This window comes from Gavialis gangeticus, unplaced genomic scaffold (assembly GCF_001723915.1).
Source record: "Gavialis gangeticus isolate Ggan-Ray unplaced genomic scaffold, GavGan_comp1, whole genome shotgun sequence".
Lineage (NCBI taxonomy): Eukaryota > Metazoa > Chordata > Crocodylia > Gavialidae > Gavialis > Gavialis gangeticus.
Window position 1 is genome coordinate 33,437,890 of NW_017729024.1, and position 15,838 is coordinate 33,453,727.

The following is a 15,838-nucleotide window of genomic DNA, read 5'->3' on the forward strand; positions in this document are numbered from 1 at the left end:
ACCCTTGGCCTAGGTGCGCCTCCCCTGGGATCTAAGGGGGACCCAGAGGGAGGTGGCTGTTCCGGTCCCTGCTCAGGAAGGTAGAGGTAGGCCCAGGAATCCAGTATCAGGGAATTCCCTGGGCATGCATATTGCACTTGAGGTGTGCCCCAAGTTTGTTGATACTTAATTTTGATACTTAAATCTCAAGCCTGAGATTATTTTACACTCTTAGATGAAAGAGACATAACTCATACTTGTTTTGTGCAGCATGAGACTTGGTCCATTCATTTTCTGAGTGGAACTTTTTCACACAAGTAATAGCACTGGGCTGTTGCCTTAAGTTGCAATTCAGTTTATTTGCTGATTTTAATTGCTCAGTGCATCTTTTGAATTCAGGCTCAAGGCTTTAGCAAACCAAACCGTTACTGATAAGCCAACTGAAATTGTGTTTCTATTAAATGTAAAAACTGCTAAGAATAACACTATATTTACTGTTTTACCTTGGAAAAAGTGGAAAGGGACTTGTGAAAGTGACACTTTTTTTGCCTCCTTCGGTTTATAGGACAAACTGATAATCAACATTGAATGGATTTGCTGAAAATCCATATAAACTAAACAGTATTACACAGTAAAAAGGGAAGTTTGAAATGAAAATCCTTAGTATTCAACATGAACCAAACTTTTTTAGAACTTGTAAAATGCATTTGCAGTAAACATGTTTGTATAAGAGGATATTATGGGACTTAAGTGGCATTTTGAGAATCTGACCCATTATGATTTATCTATTTGTTTCTTATGGTTTAGCACTATTTCTGGTCCAAATCCTTGCCATTTGGTTTGAAAGACTAGGTATAAACTGTTTAATAATCATAAGTAAAGAAAAACTTTTTTATCATGAAACAGTGAAATGGATACAAACTTGACTTGATTAGGGACTCTTTTAATTAATCATAAAGAAATTAAAAAATCCTTTCTCTTTGCGTTCAAAAGTTCAGCAGAAACTTTCTTCACAGGTAGCTAAAGCAGCCTTTCAGAGAAACAACGATCCACTTGATGCAGCCATTTTTTACCTTGCAATGAGAAAGAAGGCTGTGATTTGGGGATTATACAGGTAGGAGATGTTCAAGAAAACTACTCTTGGTAAAGTCTACGTTCTATTATGTACAACTCTATATTGTCCTATTCTTTTTAATAAAGATAACATGTTTGCATCGATACTAAAACAACAAAAATGTCTCCTTTATTATTATGTTCCGTTGCTGTAATCACCATAACAAATTGTTCTTTACTGCATCTTGACAAAAAAGTTTAAATTTAGATGTTATTCAGGCTTGGTTTTAATTGTTTAAAGCATTTAATGGATTTATATTCTATTGTGTTCCTATAATTCAAGAAAATTGTTTTCCAAACTTGATTTACAGCAGGATGCATAAACGCAAGCATTCTGGTATTTAATAATGTTTGTGTATTTTTAAAGTATCAAAATAGGTATACCTGAAGTACATGCAAGGCAAATGATATTTTTCCAAAACAGTGACTGTAATGGTTTTAGGATATGTAGTAGTCCAATTTTCTAAAAGTGGATTTCATGTCTGAAGTCTTAAATTAGAAAACGTAACCCTAAGGTAGCTCCTCTATGCATTCAGGTAAAGGTGAAGTTGGATGAAATACAAGATCCTGCCATGCCGTATGTGCCGCCTCCCATGCCACGTGCATGGCAGGAGGCGTGACTGTGGGATTGCACATTACAGCCCATCGAGCCTGACTGCCACTACTGGGGGAACCTGATCCTGGGCTCCCCATGCACTGGCAAGAATCAAGTTCCCATGGCTGGGAGTCCTCTCAGCTGGGAGACCACAGCTGCTGGTCCCACAGAGTCTTGCAGCTGTGGTGCACAAGTATAATGAGTCCTACCCCACTTCTGATTGGCTGCGGGACCCTGAAAGTCCTACCCCTCATACAATCAGAGGTGTGAGGGGGTGCCACCACACTCTTGCTGCAAAAATGCTATCCAGTGCTGCACTCACTGTCAAATCAGAGGGCAGCCTCCCTGAATTCAGTAGGTCCTTAGAGATGGTACTTCGCACGTGTAGCTGATCTAAGTTTAGGGTGACCACCTTTTCAAAATGAAAAGGGACACATACCCACCTCTTTTCCCCACCCCCTCCCTGCCATGGCCGGAGTGTGGGGGTGCAAATGTGGGCTGCCTGCTGTGGGCTCGGAGCTCCCCATCCTGCTGCCTTAGCCCCAGGAGCCCCATGCTGGCCACACGCCCCCTTCCTGCCTGGCAGTAGTGGAAAGTGCAACTTGGCATTGCCCACACTGCTGCCAGGAGGGCAGGGGGCACACAGTTGGCACAGGGCTCTCAAGGAGAAGGCAGCAGGGTGGGGAGCCTTGAGCTTGCAGCAGGCAGCCCACATTTGCCTCTGCCCTGTGTGAAATTTGGGGGGCATGCCCAGCGGTGCCCCATGGATGAGCTTCCCGTGGCTTCATCCTACTCCCAGCCTCATGTACCTGACTGGGCAGCACCCCCAGCCCCTGTAATGTGTAAAGGGGGGCTTGAGTCGTATCTAGCATTCCATCCATGCTGTCTGGAATAAAACAGATGTCTTCTAGAAGAAAAACTATATTATCATTAAAATTACCTGTAGCATAATGCATTTACAAGCTGGCTGAGGCAGCCTTAATTCTGGCATTTTGAGTGCTTGACTTTTGCAACCTTAATGTCCTTTAAATACAGTTTTCTTTTTTTTGAATTGCATGTTAATTTTAAGAGCTCACTTGGGACAAATAAGCTTCTTTATTTTCATTGTCGAAATTTACCATGGTAATTGAAAATGCTGGGCAATTGGCATTATCCAGAACTATATCCAGGGTGCCTCTTTCTTGATGGAAAGAAGAATTTTTACTGTTACCCGAGAGAGCCAAGTTTTTTAAATATACTCAGGTATTATATATCAATGGTTGATATAATTCCTAAAATATAACAACAAGCTTAAGAGAGCATGAAATGCTCTCATTTTGGTGTTTAACAAGAATGTGAAGTACTGGTATTTTCCTTTTGAGAGATGTTGAATTCAGAGGTGTCATCAGAAGATGATACGTTATCTCTGCAACTTCAATTTGAGAAATTTGGCTCTGATGAATGCCTAAAAATATACTTACCTGCAAGTCGAAAATCTGCCAAACATTTTCAAGTAACTATCAAATTACTAGCCTTGACTTTTCAAGGGGTACGGGCAAGGTCTTCACCTGTTCTACTTCTTTAAGGCTTAAAAACTTAAGATTCCTTTGCCAAGAATATTCACCTCTTCAATTTAAAAATGGATCTTTGTGTTAGTACTTGATATGCTTCTAAGAAATGTTTAATATCTAAAATCTTACATTCATATTTGGACAATTGTATAAATTAAATTTTGGGGCAGCTTTTGAATAAATATTAAACTAATAACATGGTAATGTTTTTAATTCTTTTAAAATCTGGCAGGTCCCAAAAAGAAGCTAAGATGACAAAGTTTTTTGGAAACAATTTTACTGAAGATAGATGGCGTAAAGCAGCATTAAAGAATGCTTTTTCTTTGCTGGGCAAACAGCGTTTTGAACATTCTGCAGCATTTTTCTTGTTGGCTGGTCATTTAAAAGATGCAGTTGAGGTAACAAAAATAGCTGAGATTTTAGTGCATCACAATAGTGAAATGTCTTATGTTATTATATTGGGGATTATACTAAGCTAGGTATTTACTGAAACCTGAACTTGCATTTTACTTTATCTCTGATTTTTTTCCCATGTTGTTGAATGTCTTATGTGCAACTTCTGTGATATTTGCACATCAGTTGAAAAATGCATTTAATAATTTTTTCTCAACCATTAGTGTTATAGAGGAAACAGGAACTGTTGAATCTGAAAGTGAGTGTCCATTGGTAACTGGTGTAGCTTGTCTCCCAAGCGTAGAGACCCCTTCACAAGGAAAGCGTTTATCTGGCTCTGATCTCGCAGTAGTTAGGAGTGAAACATATTCAGTGTGAGGGTAATGAGGCTCATTTAGTACTACTTATTGCACACAGAAAAAGCTTTATGAAGTGTTATGTATATACTGACTAACTCAGAGGACTGGTGTTTTTATCAGAATTTTACTTCAGACTTAGTAATTACAAGAATTTGTTGCTCAACGTACTACATTTGTGATTTTTGTCTCTAAATATTTGTTGAGTATATTTAATAATTCAAACCTGGCCCGTGGTACTGATGACATTTTCTGGTGACATTTTTCTACCAGACTGTTAGCAAACTTAAAACTCAATTTTTGTTCAAACCCTATTTTTCATACAAAACGCCATTTTACTTGTATGTCCTGTCAGTAACTGTTTAAAGTGGCTTGTTTAACCAAAGAAGTATTTTTTTTTTTCCCCTTCATTTTTCTTTTGTAAATTAGGTCTGCCTTGAAAAGCTGAATGATATTCAGCTGGCTCTTGTAATATCAAGGCTCTATGAATCAGAGTTTGAAGTATCCAGTACTTACAAATCTGTACTACAGAAGAGGATTTTGGGAAGTTCATTTCATGGGAAAGAGAGTTCATCCAGCATACACAGTGATCCCTTTCTACGAAGTATGGCTTATTGGATTTTGCAAGATTATAGGAGGGCTCTTGATACTCTAATTAAGCAGCCTGTTGGAGATGATGGTGGTAAGTATCTAAATATCTTCTATCCAATTCATTTTAATTGGGTATTTGTGTTGTAAATTTAGACCTCATTTAATCCATTATAAAGATGAATTGTGCAATGCATATTTATTTTTCACCTTGGTAAAAATGGCCTTAGTAATATTTAAAAATGTTTATAACCAGATTATAGTATAACTGTCAATAATAATTTTTATGAGCAGAAAAGGAATGTGCTCTTAACCAGTTCCCTATTTAAGAATGCGAACATGTAGAACCAGTGTAAATGGAATAGCTTTGTAATACAAATCCTAAAAATTAATAAAGAGTCATCTTCAGCTGCTTTTTTTCCAACAGCAATCATAAGGTAAAAATGTAAACTAATATAGCCTTTTCATCCGAACCCAAGGACCATCATTTTGATGTTTTCAGTTCCTTCTCTTAGCCCCAGATATATAATGCTACTTAGTTTGTGTGGTATGAGTAGTCTTTACTTTAGAAAGATCTACCAGGATGATTCACAGATTTGCAAACGTGTTGTGACATAAATACTCTCGAGAGCCTTTCCAAATACTTCGTGCCAGTCTCTGAAGCCATCAAAACTAAATTCATATCTTTTAATTTTGAAGACTCTTTAAACCTACTGCGAGTCAAGAAAGATCAGTTGTAACACCAAGTTTTAAAACCTTTAAGAATTTCAGACATTATGCCCCTGAACGTCCTGTGATCTTGAGTTTTAACAAAAGCTTTTGAAATACTTCGTGTCTGTAAACTTGCTATGCAAGTTAGACTCCTAAATACTTATAGTAGGTCTAGCCCAGAATTTTTACTTGAAAGGTCACTTTCCTAGTGGCAATTAATCCATTTCGTAAAGTGTTTCAGGGTTGAATAACTATGACACTGTGAGCCAAGCTTTTACAAATGTAAAATACTATTTTTGTTCCTTCCTAATTCATTTCTAGATTGCTGATGTAATTCCACCTTAATGAGGAATTGCCTGCCATTTGGCTGTAACTGTTTTTGGACGGGTTCTCATCCGTAATCTCAATATTAAATGATTCTGAGTTTGAATTTAAAAATTGACACCAATTATAATCAATTTCTCATTTGACTCTTGATAGGCATCACTTTTTAATGCGGTAGGGCTGTGGTTATAATGCAACAGATTCTACTCTAGGTATCCCAAACCCCCTAAGGCTTCCATTTCTCCTCCTAGTTTTGCTTCTGAAGCATGTGCAGATCAGCCTGTACCTATGCTCCCAGCTTTCCAGTGATGCCTGTTGTTCATTTTTGGAACAGTATCTCCCAAAATATTGATCGAACAGTCATTGGTGTCTTGAATTAGTAGTGCTACTTTAGCATTAGACTGAAAACACTAATTGTTACACTGATCCACTTTCTTTTTTTCATTCAGTATTGCTATAAACTTGCATATAAACATGATATATGAACATTTGCTTATAAATATTATGATTTAATAGCTGTATTATGTTATAAAATTGTGTTACTAAGAAGTTTTGCAATACACTTTTTTGGAGCAGTCTTCCCAGGAGAGGAACAGCTAAGAAACCATAACATCTACCTTATGATTTCCACTGTCATCCATTTTAGAGCTTAAAAATTCTTAGTAAGATGAACTAGAATGGTTAGTCATTTATTTTAATTTTTCAGGAGATGTCATTTTGATAATGACACAGTGAAGGCAATAGCTTTACTTTCTATTGCAAAAAATAAGACTTAGCGTTCTAATTATTGTATCTGAACCGATGTAAAAGTAAGCAAAACTGAGCAATAGTCTCTCTAAACTGAGGGCATACCTCTGCTCCTATTGAGGTTATTAAAGTTCTACCATTTGTTGTAGTAATGGAACAGGTAGTGAATGGGATACTGTAGTCATCTAAAAGCAGCCTCTAGAATTAGATACTTTACATGCAAAGTGAAGGTGAAGGTGTGAATAGGGAAAAGCACCAAACTTTAAAATACATGAACATTTTATATTACACTGATTATTCAGACTTTTGATTACTGTATTTACTTGACTCCAAGATGACGCTTTCTCCCCCATTTAAGTTGGGAGGGGGGAACCCCTTGTCTTGGACTCTAGTAAAAGGCAGTGGGAAGGCGGGCAGCTGCTGCAGCTCTGTCCCCAAACCTGGGTTAGGGTTGGAACCACAGCTGCTGGTTTACCCCCCTTACCTTACCCTCCCCCACACACACACTTTTTACCCGTATAACACATTTATAAATTTTGTATGGCTAGAATCCAAGTATTGGATTGTCATTCTAAATTCAGAGTCGTCTTGGATTCCGGTGTGTATGGTGGGTTTGTATGCATGTTGAAGATGAACATTTTGAAACAGAATTTGTCTCCTTGTTGTGTTTTGATCTACAGATGGACATAACTCATCAAGTTGTAACCCTGCAGTGTTTAATTTCTATAACTATCTAAGGACGCATCCACTTCTGTTGAGACGCCATTTTGGCTCTTCTGATGCACCTTCCACACGCATATGCTTAACTGTAGAAAATGGACTAGCAGATAAAATCAATCTAGGGGAAAGAAGGTTGTTCTTCACCACAGCATATGCTCACTTAAAAACTGGCTGTCCCATGTTGGCTCTGGAAGTGTTGTCAAAGATGCCAAAAGTGGTCAAGAACTCAAAGTCTTTTTGTAGAACTCCTAGCTTAATAGATAGTAGTAAAGACTGCTCACCATCTTCTCCAGTAAGATTAGAAACCCAAGATAAATCTTCTCTTGTTGATGGGTCGCAACCAGTTCTAAATGGTTTAGGATCACCTTCAGATGTTTCATCTGATAAGCAGTCAAGCTCAGCTCTTTCTTTTGATTGGAGCCAGCCAAGTTTATTATTTCAAGATGAACCTTTGGAACTAAAGTGGGACAGTGACAAAGATGAGGAAAGTGAAGATTCTTCTCTTGTAATGAAACAACTGAAACCCAGACCCAAGACCAGTGAAAAGCTAGATGAAACCAGTTCCAGCTACACAGAATCTTTCAGTGCACTTGATGAAACTGATATTTTAAGTCCATCTGAAGATGTTATCTCAGCACATTTGAAGTTTAGAGCATGTTTGAAAATTCTCACTGTAGAGCTTCGTACACTGTCAACAGGTTATGAGGTAGATGGTGGGAAGCTGAGGTACCAGCTTTATCATTGGCTTGAAAGGGAAGTGGTAGCTCTTCAAAAAACCTGTGACTACAGTGCTGAAGTAGAGCAGATGAAATCTGGGATTACTATGGTAGACAAAATTTCATTAAGTGAAAATACTGAAGAGTCACCTGACCAACAAAAAGCCATGATTGAGAGAGAGAATTTTCTAACAAGACGGCAATGGCTTCTAAAATACCAGTCACTACTGAGAATGTTCCTTAGTTACTGTATACTTCATGGATCTCATGGTGGAGGACTGGCATCTGTGAGGATGGAATTGATTTTACTTTTACAAGAATCTCAGCAGGTAGGTACTTTCCTCTTGTTCCAGAGGCATTCTAAATACAATTTTAATTTGAGACATGTAATGTTCCTCTTTTGTTTTGATATCATTATATGTACCTGGCTTTTGTAAAACCATAACTCAGTTTTAATCGTACATGATTTCAGAATTTATATAAACCTAATCTGAATGATGTCAAAAAAACTTATCCTTAACATTTCAATTCAAAAAACACCAAACGCTATTGATCTGCCTTTACTAAGTTGCTGAAATACGTTTGTCTTTTTTAAAGGAACAGTCAATACAAATTCCTTCTAGTCCTCTGCGAGAACAGAATTCTATACCACTTCTATTTGCCTGTACAGCCAGTGCCAAAACAGTGGTGGCCAATCCATTACTGCACCTCAGTAACCTGACCCATGATATACTACATGCCATAATAGACCTTGATTCACCACCTCACCCAGATGTCCAGAATAACAAAGTAAGTATTTTTATTAAAGTAATCTAGCCTTTTTTGTATTTTCCATTTTGCTTATAACTAATAAATAGGTTCTTTGACAGTCTGGAAACTCTTTAATGAGTGTAAGTCTATATAACGTTAAACCTCATTGCAACTCTTAATTCAGCTCTAACTTTTAATTAAGAGTCAGCAATTCTAATGCTATTTTTCTTTCTAATGCATTTAAATTATACCTCCTGGAAGATAATTTTGAGATGATTAGTTCTTAAACTTGGCTGTTTGTGTGCATGTTCTGCTGTAAATATAAGACACTTAACTATTATCAATACTAGAAATGAAAATTTCTAGTTAATACTGTGTATTTGGCAATAGTATTCTTGTTTTCGTATTCAGAAAGACTTAGGTCTCTAAACACGTAAGCAGCATGTAAGTTTATACTCTTATGACTGTTATGAGTAGGTATCTGTGCCATACTTGCATCAGTTTGGTATACTGCTGTATTTTATTGAATAGAGCTCTATAGTCTATACAGATGTTAATTTTGAAGTGTAATCTTTATTATAAATACTTTGTTTTACAGATATATGTAATGCATACTTTAGCAGCATCACTCTCTGCTTGCATCTATCAGTGCCTTTGTGGTGGCCACAGCTACAGGTAAAGATCTAAGAAAAGCAGATTTTGGAACACTGCTAAACCAATAGCTCACTATACCAGTGCTACAGTATATAGATCGGTGATTCTCAAAGGCTGTGCTGTGAGACTGGTGGAAGTGTGCTGTGAAAAAATGGGTGGGATCAGGGCCCTGGCCATGCTGACTGTATGCAATGAGATCATGGCCTGCAAACCAGATCCAGGTTGGGGACTGGCAAGTGAAATGTGCCACCAGTTTTAACCCAGGAGGTGTGCCCCAGGTATCAGAAGTTTGGGGAACACTGATATAGACTTTGAAGTTTGGGGAACAGACACCTGAAAACTAAGTGTAGAACTGTCACATTGAGGATTATGTATTAGATCAGGGGTTTCCAAACAGGCATGTATACCTCCATGCAAGACAACTCTGGGAGGTATGTGGGAGAAATTGTGTAATGATGGATTTCATTTTCATTATAATAATTGGCATTTAAGGGGTTAAAATATAAAACATGCTGGTTGGGGTATGTGGGCAGCTGGTAAATCTGAGATAGCGTATACAATAAAAAAAAGTTTGGGAACCTCTATATTGGGCTAATTTAAAACATAATTTTGAAGTTCTTTTCTGTAAAATAACACTATTTTTTTCACAGCTCATTACAAGCAAACCAGTTCACTGGAACAGTGTACCAAACACTGTTGCTTACCCAGCGCCATTCATTAAGAGCAGCAAGCTTAGATGAAACCGTAACTCCGAATACACCACCAGCTCAGTGGCCAGGTACCTAAGGTGTCTCCCTCTATCCCCCTCTACCCCCTTCCCATCTATGTACTTTGATCCCTTTTTTCTTTTTGCAGGCATCTTACCTACACTTTGAAATACTTACTTACAAATACCATAAAACTATTTAATGTTGCCATACTGCATGTTAGGGCCCCTCTACACAAACAGGTAAAGGTGCGATGGGATCTAATGCATGATCCACACAATTGCTCCTCTTGCCATTCCAGACATGCATGGCAGGAGGTGTGATTGTGAGATGCAGCATCAGATCCTGTCATGACTTAGCTGGTACAGGGGGGAGTCCAGGATCACCATCCTGGACTCATCCTACACCAGGAAGTAGTGAGCACCTGCAGCAGAGTCCCACAGCCAGCGGGACTCTTGGTCCTGGCAGCACCCCTCAGTTGCCAGGACTCTTGGAGCCCTGATACTGCATGGTTGAATCCCTGTGTCTGGGAGCCCTGTCAGCTGATGGGGCTCCTAGATGCAGGGGGGGACCCCACTATGCATGCAAATTAAAGCTGGACAGAAATCAGCTATAAAATTAGTGCATGTTTTCCAGCTCTGAGTTTATAGCTGGTTAGACCTTTTTATGATATGATAGTTCCTTTGCTCATGTAGCCTGTCAAAATGAATTGTGTAATGCATGTAATATGTTGAGGGGGCCTTTGTCACTGAATGTTATGTGGCTGTCTGTAACAGATAAAGTAATGTGTCGGAAATACTGATATTTGCTATCATGAAATGAATTCTACTTCTTTTGCATGCCAAAAATCGTGCATGTATAACGTGAATATTTATAACATATTGGTAGGTGGGTCTGCGGTTAAGATTGCTTGATATTGGCCAGTATAAGACAGTGTTTTCAGTTGTTTCACGTTTAGCCAAACTTTAATCATTGATACTGAAATGTACAATGTGGGGTGTCTACCTTGCACTGAATTCTTGGTAACTTCTGTTATTTTTTTTAATGGGTCAGTTATTTCTGACTACAAGGTTTAAATGCCTTGGTTTCATATGTTAAAAATATTGGCAGTGTAACTGAGAAGTTGTTGTGCCACCATAGTCTGGGGGGGGGGACGAGGACAATAAAACCTGTCAGATGCCTTTTGCCATTGCGAAAATCTGCTCAACTTTGGCTGATATACGAGTCTCTGAAAAATCAATTTATGTATTCAGATATTTTTTTTGTTAGGCAGCTAAATTCTCGGAAGAGCCTATTGGCACTCGGCATGATACAGGAAATGAATGAGTTTTTCCACTACTGAGTGATTTTTCTTGCACACACAGGTCAGCATGGCCCTAGGCACAGATGCTGAGCAGTATGACTTCCTTCATGCTCTCGTTGTTTCCTGTACAGCAGTATGGAGGATGAAGTTGCCTGATGACAGTGCGGTGTAGTGAGGACCAGATTTGACAGCAGCAGTGTGTGTTCGGGAGTCAGATGGGAGTTGATAGGAGCTTGGGTTGGTGGGCTGGTACCAACACAAGGGGTTGGATAGAAGCAGGGGGTACAGAAAGAGCATCGAAGGACAGGACATCTATTACCTTAGATCAAGGGTTATTAACTCTTGGGTCAACTGTTGGGGTTAACAACCCTTAACAACCCTTGCCTTACGCATCTCTAGAACAAGGGTTTGTAATTGCCTGCGAGCTTGATCTGGCTTGGGACATCAACTGAAGTGGCCTCGGTGGCTAGGTCACTAATACGTTGGCAGTGAACTAGCAGCAGGGGACATGGCAGCTTACCTTCAGACTGAATTGCCTTAATTTGGCCCATTCCTGCTAAAAGTTTGCTGATTCCTGGCCTAGAGTATTCTTCCCTGAGCTTATACCCATGATACCTCTGATAGCTAAAGAGTGGTGAGGAGCTATGAAATGAAATGCTTCATTTTCCCAAATCTAGAGTAAAATTTAGTCACACACAGAATAGTTGGATACTTCTCTTGAATGGCAGAGATATGTGCTTCAGATGTAAAAACATGAACATTGCTTGGTAAACCAAGCAGCAGTAAATATGCCCGCATGAGATGAATTTGTTCAAAGTTGGCACCCAAAAGTAATGGGTACTTGACTGTTTTATGCTTAATCTTCCCTTGCCTTAGTTCCATAGCTGTAAAATGGGAATAATGCCACTTTACCTCAAAGACAGGGTGAAATTGAATTAATTCATCTTGGTGCTACAGATACTATAGTGAGAGTCAGTGAGGTAGTTATTCATTTTATATTCCAGTGCAGAATTTAATGATGTGCATTTCAGCAAGTTCATGGACTATACTTTCTATGTAGAGAGAGAGAAATACCTATTTCCTAATCCTTCAAAGAATGAAGCAGAATTCCTGTCCTGCTGGGAGCCTGTGGCAGGAAAAAATAGCATGTGGCCATGTTACTATATATTATGTCATAATGGCTTAACACAAGGGACCCAAATTAAGGCTATGTTATTAACCTTATTATGGCATATCCTAATTTGTGTAGTTGGAGTTATGATTTAAGTGTTTTAATGATTTTTTTTTTGCTCATGCCTGCATAATGGCTGGAGTAACGGCTAATAAGATGTTTAATACACAAAGCTGCAAAAAATGTCTAAAATACCAAACTTAAACCTCATTCCTTTTTAGAGTTTTTAGGCAATTTTCGCTATCTTTTTAATGTCAGTATTTCATTGTATAAATGAGTGGATGTTGGTTTTTTTCTGGTAACATTATGTATGTATTGTCTAATAAGCAAAATATTTCCTCCTCTTTTTAATTTTAGGAATTACAGCTTTAATACGGCTTTTGAATTCTGCTGGGGAGGAAGCCCAGCCAGCACTCACAGTTTTACTCTGTGAAATTCTAACATCGGTCTATCTTAGTCTGTTCATACATGGCCTAGCAACGCATTCCAGTAATGAGCTGTACAGGATTATGGCCCATCCACTCAATGACAAAATGTGGTCTGCTATCTTTGGAGGTGGAGCACATATTTCCAGCAGAGGACAGATGCAACTGAGAACAAAAACTGGTTAGTTCACATTTCCTTTGCTTCAAAATCTTTAAAATTTTAAAATTTGACTTGCTTTTGTAAACGTTCTCATTGCATAAAATACCTTGTGTTGGGTAGAATTTAAATATTTAACTTTCTGTTAGTCTATTCTCCAGCATTGTATCCTAAACATAACAAAGTAAATAGTTTTAAAATTAACTGATGATCCTACCATGAAATAAGAGTATGGAAGGGAAGTGAACCGTGGTAAATATACTCTGTGATATTGTTAATACTGTACTGTAGAAAGATTTTAAGTTAATTTTAGGTACCAGATTTTCAGTAATGTCAGAGTATGGTAAATAAAACATTAAAAGCAATTTCATTTATAGTAACCTGATAACAGCCATGTATTCCTTTACTGTAAATACAGTGTATGTTTTCTCTTTTTGGCAGGTAGGCCCTTCCCTATGCCTAGCCCACACCAGGTAGTAGTGTTCTCCATGGAATGCGTGGGATTTTCCAAATCCCTTGCTGCCTTCAGTACTCATAGTCCTACCAAACCTTCAGGCAAGATATTAGATTTAGTATGAGGCCTCTAAATGCAGCTTGCATATGTGTGACCTTGCATATACAGAAATAAAACCCGCAAAGAAAAACTTCTGTTTGCAAACCATGATCTTGAAATTTAGAAATTCATGAACATATTTGTGAGTTGTAAGAGCGTTTGAATAAACTTGTTTTGTTTGTCTTTAAAAAAAGTATAGCATTTTCATTTATATATATGAATTCATATATTTCATTTGAAATGTTTAATTTAAAATGAATTTAAATTAAATTCATTTTTCATTTCATTTGAAATGTTTTACACACACAAATGTTAAATTGCTCAGATCATGGTTTGGAATGATCAGAAGTATTTCAAATATTTTTTTATGAAGGCTGCTTGTTTTGCATCATAAATATATACGTTATTATACATGTGGATTTCTAAGTGTTTATATGAGCCATGAAGCAGTATTTTCTCTCCTTTAGTACTCAAAATAATTTTCGGTAATTATAGGGAACCCTTTTAGGATGACATGTACATTAACTGTTTTAAGTTACAGGGATTCCAAGTTGTACTGCAATTCAGAGTGATTTTTTTCAATATGTTCTTAGTGCAAATGTTTTGTGTTATGATCTACTTAGAACATTTATATTCTATAGATGGTAAAGAGCTTTAGATCTCCTTTAATCTTGTTACAGTAAGTGGATATGCATTACATGAAAACTGATTGTGTATATAAGATGTTATATGGATATTTAACCTAAGCAACTTTTAATTAATTTAGAAGTCTAATTAACCAATTGAAATATATGTATGCATGACAAATTTGCACTTCTATTGGGGAGGCTGGCTCAGAGTTCTTGGCATGAGGGTTGACACATTAACTATGATAGTGGCTTCCTTTGTGGCAGGGCTGTCCAAGTTTGAAGTGCCCAGGAGCCAAACGCAGTGTTGGCCGCACATTTGCAGGTCGCAGCAGGGTGAGCCGTGGGCCCCCTGGGCTGCACACTGTGCAAGCGTCCCTGCCTGCCACCCCAAGCACTCCACATACACTATGGGTGCCCACCCCCCACTGCATTTCATGCCCACATGGCCTCGGGCTCACTCTGCTCCTTGCACCACACTGTTGCAGCTGGAATGATGTGGGGAGTAGCAGCCAGCTCGCTGCCATTTGGTTAGCACTGCTCTGTGCCATATAACCTTTTTTTCCAGTTTCCCTCTTCAGAAAAGTTGGTATAATTGGTAAAATATGGATATTATTTTTTAATACTTGCTATATTGTCAGAAGGCCAGTTTTCTGTGAATTTAAGTATTTCAAGAATTTGTTACTGTTACTAATATGAAAGTGTATTACAGATACTTTTATTCATGTTTTTTGTCTTGTTCTAAGTTAGGAATGAGAAACTGGGTTTATTTCCTCCTATTTTTGTTTCTTTTATATAAAGAAGTTCTTAAGGGTGGCAGTTACCAACATTTTTTTCTACTGCTTGACTTTACCTTGGAAATTCAGGCCTAATATATAACTTGCAAATTTCTTGTTGGGGACTTCAGAATTAAATACTGTGGAAGTCAGAGATGGAAAATTAAGTGCTTAAGGAAGGAAGGATCTCATAACGTGCCTTATTTTCATCTCTAATACTAATGGACATTTTTAAAGAAACGTTACTTGAGCTGTTACTTCAACTTAGGTAAGAATTCGCATATCCTGAAATCCCTGAGAAGTGCAGCAGTACAGATGCTCCTGAAAATCCAGCAACCCTTGCAAAAAACCTCTCGGGCATTTTGAATAAATAAAACTAGTAAATGGGCCTCATTCCCTTTTTAAATGACCTGTATACTATTGGAATGCTGCACACTTAAATAAGTATAGGAGGGGAGAAGAGAGTGATAGAATACAGAGTCCTGATGAAACGTGAGCTAAATTTCAGTGGCCATATTTCTGTTGATATTGGCCATCTCTACCCATTCTCATAACATCCAGTGTCAGACACTGATTGGACAACTTTGTTCTGTGAGCAATTACTTTGTTCACCTTTTCTGCTGGGCTTTTAGACCATTGTGAAACGTGATCATTGTTGCCAGTAGGCTTAACTAGAATCTCCATTTTCTCATCAGATTTATCAAGTTTTCACTCAATAGGCATATAAAACCAAATGTTTACATGTAAGATATGCTCATGTAAATGTTTCATAGTTAGTAGGGTCAGAAGGGACCTGAGCAGATCATCAAGTCTGACCCCCTGCCATGGCAGGAAAAAGTACTGGGGGTCAAATGACCCCAGCAAAGTGTACATCTAGCCTCCTCTTAAAGACCCCCAGGGTAGGAGCCAGCACCACTTCCCTTG

General features: G+C 38.1%; 1 protein-coding gene across 5 annotated transcripts in view; it reads left to right on the top strand.

The window, feature by feature from the left end:
• DMXL1 (Dmx like 1) overlaps positions 1–15,838 on the top strand; it is a 175,765-nt gene that overhangs the window by 110,435 nt on the left and 49,492 nt on the right. For all 5 annotated transcript variants that reach the window (XM_019517004.1, XM_019517006.1, XM_019517005.1 and 2 more), the window contains exons 21-28: positions 996–1,093; positions 3,470–3,635; positions 4,416–4,668; positions 7,037–8,121; positions 8,390–8,581; positions 9,141–9,217; positions 9,847–9,974; positions 12,735–12,983. In XM_019517004.1, the coding sequence (XP_019372549.1) occupies positions 996–1,093; positions 3,470–3,635; positions 4,416–4,668; positions 7,037–8,121; positions 8,390–8,581; positions 9,141–9,217; positions 9,847–9,974; positions 12,735–12,983 (2,248 nt within the window). The remainder of the gene's footprint in view (positions 1–995; positions 1,094–3,469; positions 3,636–4,415; positions 4,669–7,036; positions 8,122–8,389; positions 8,582–9,140; positions 9,218–9,846; positions 9,975–12,734; positions 12,984–15,838) is intronic.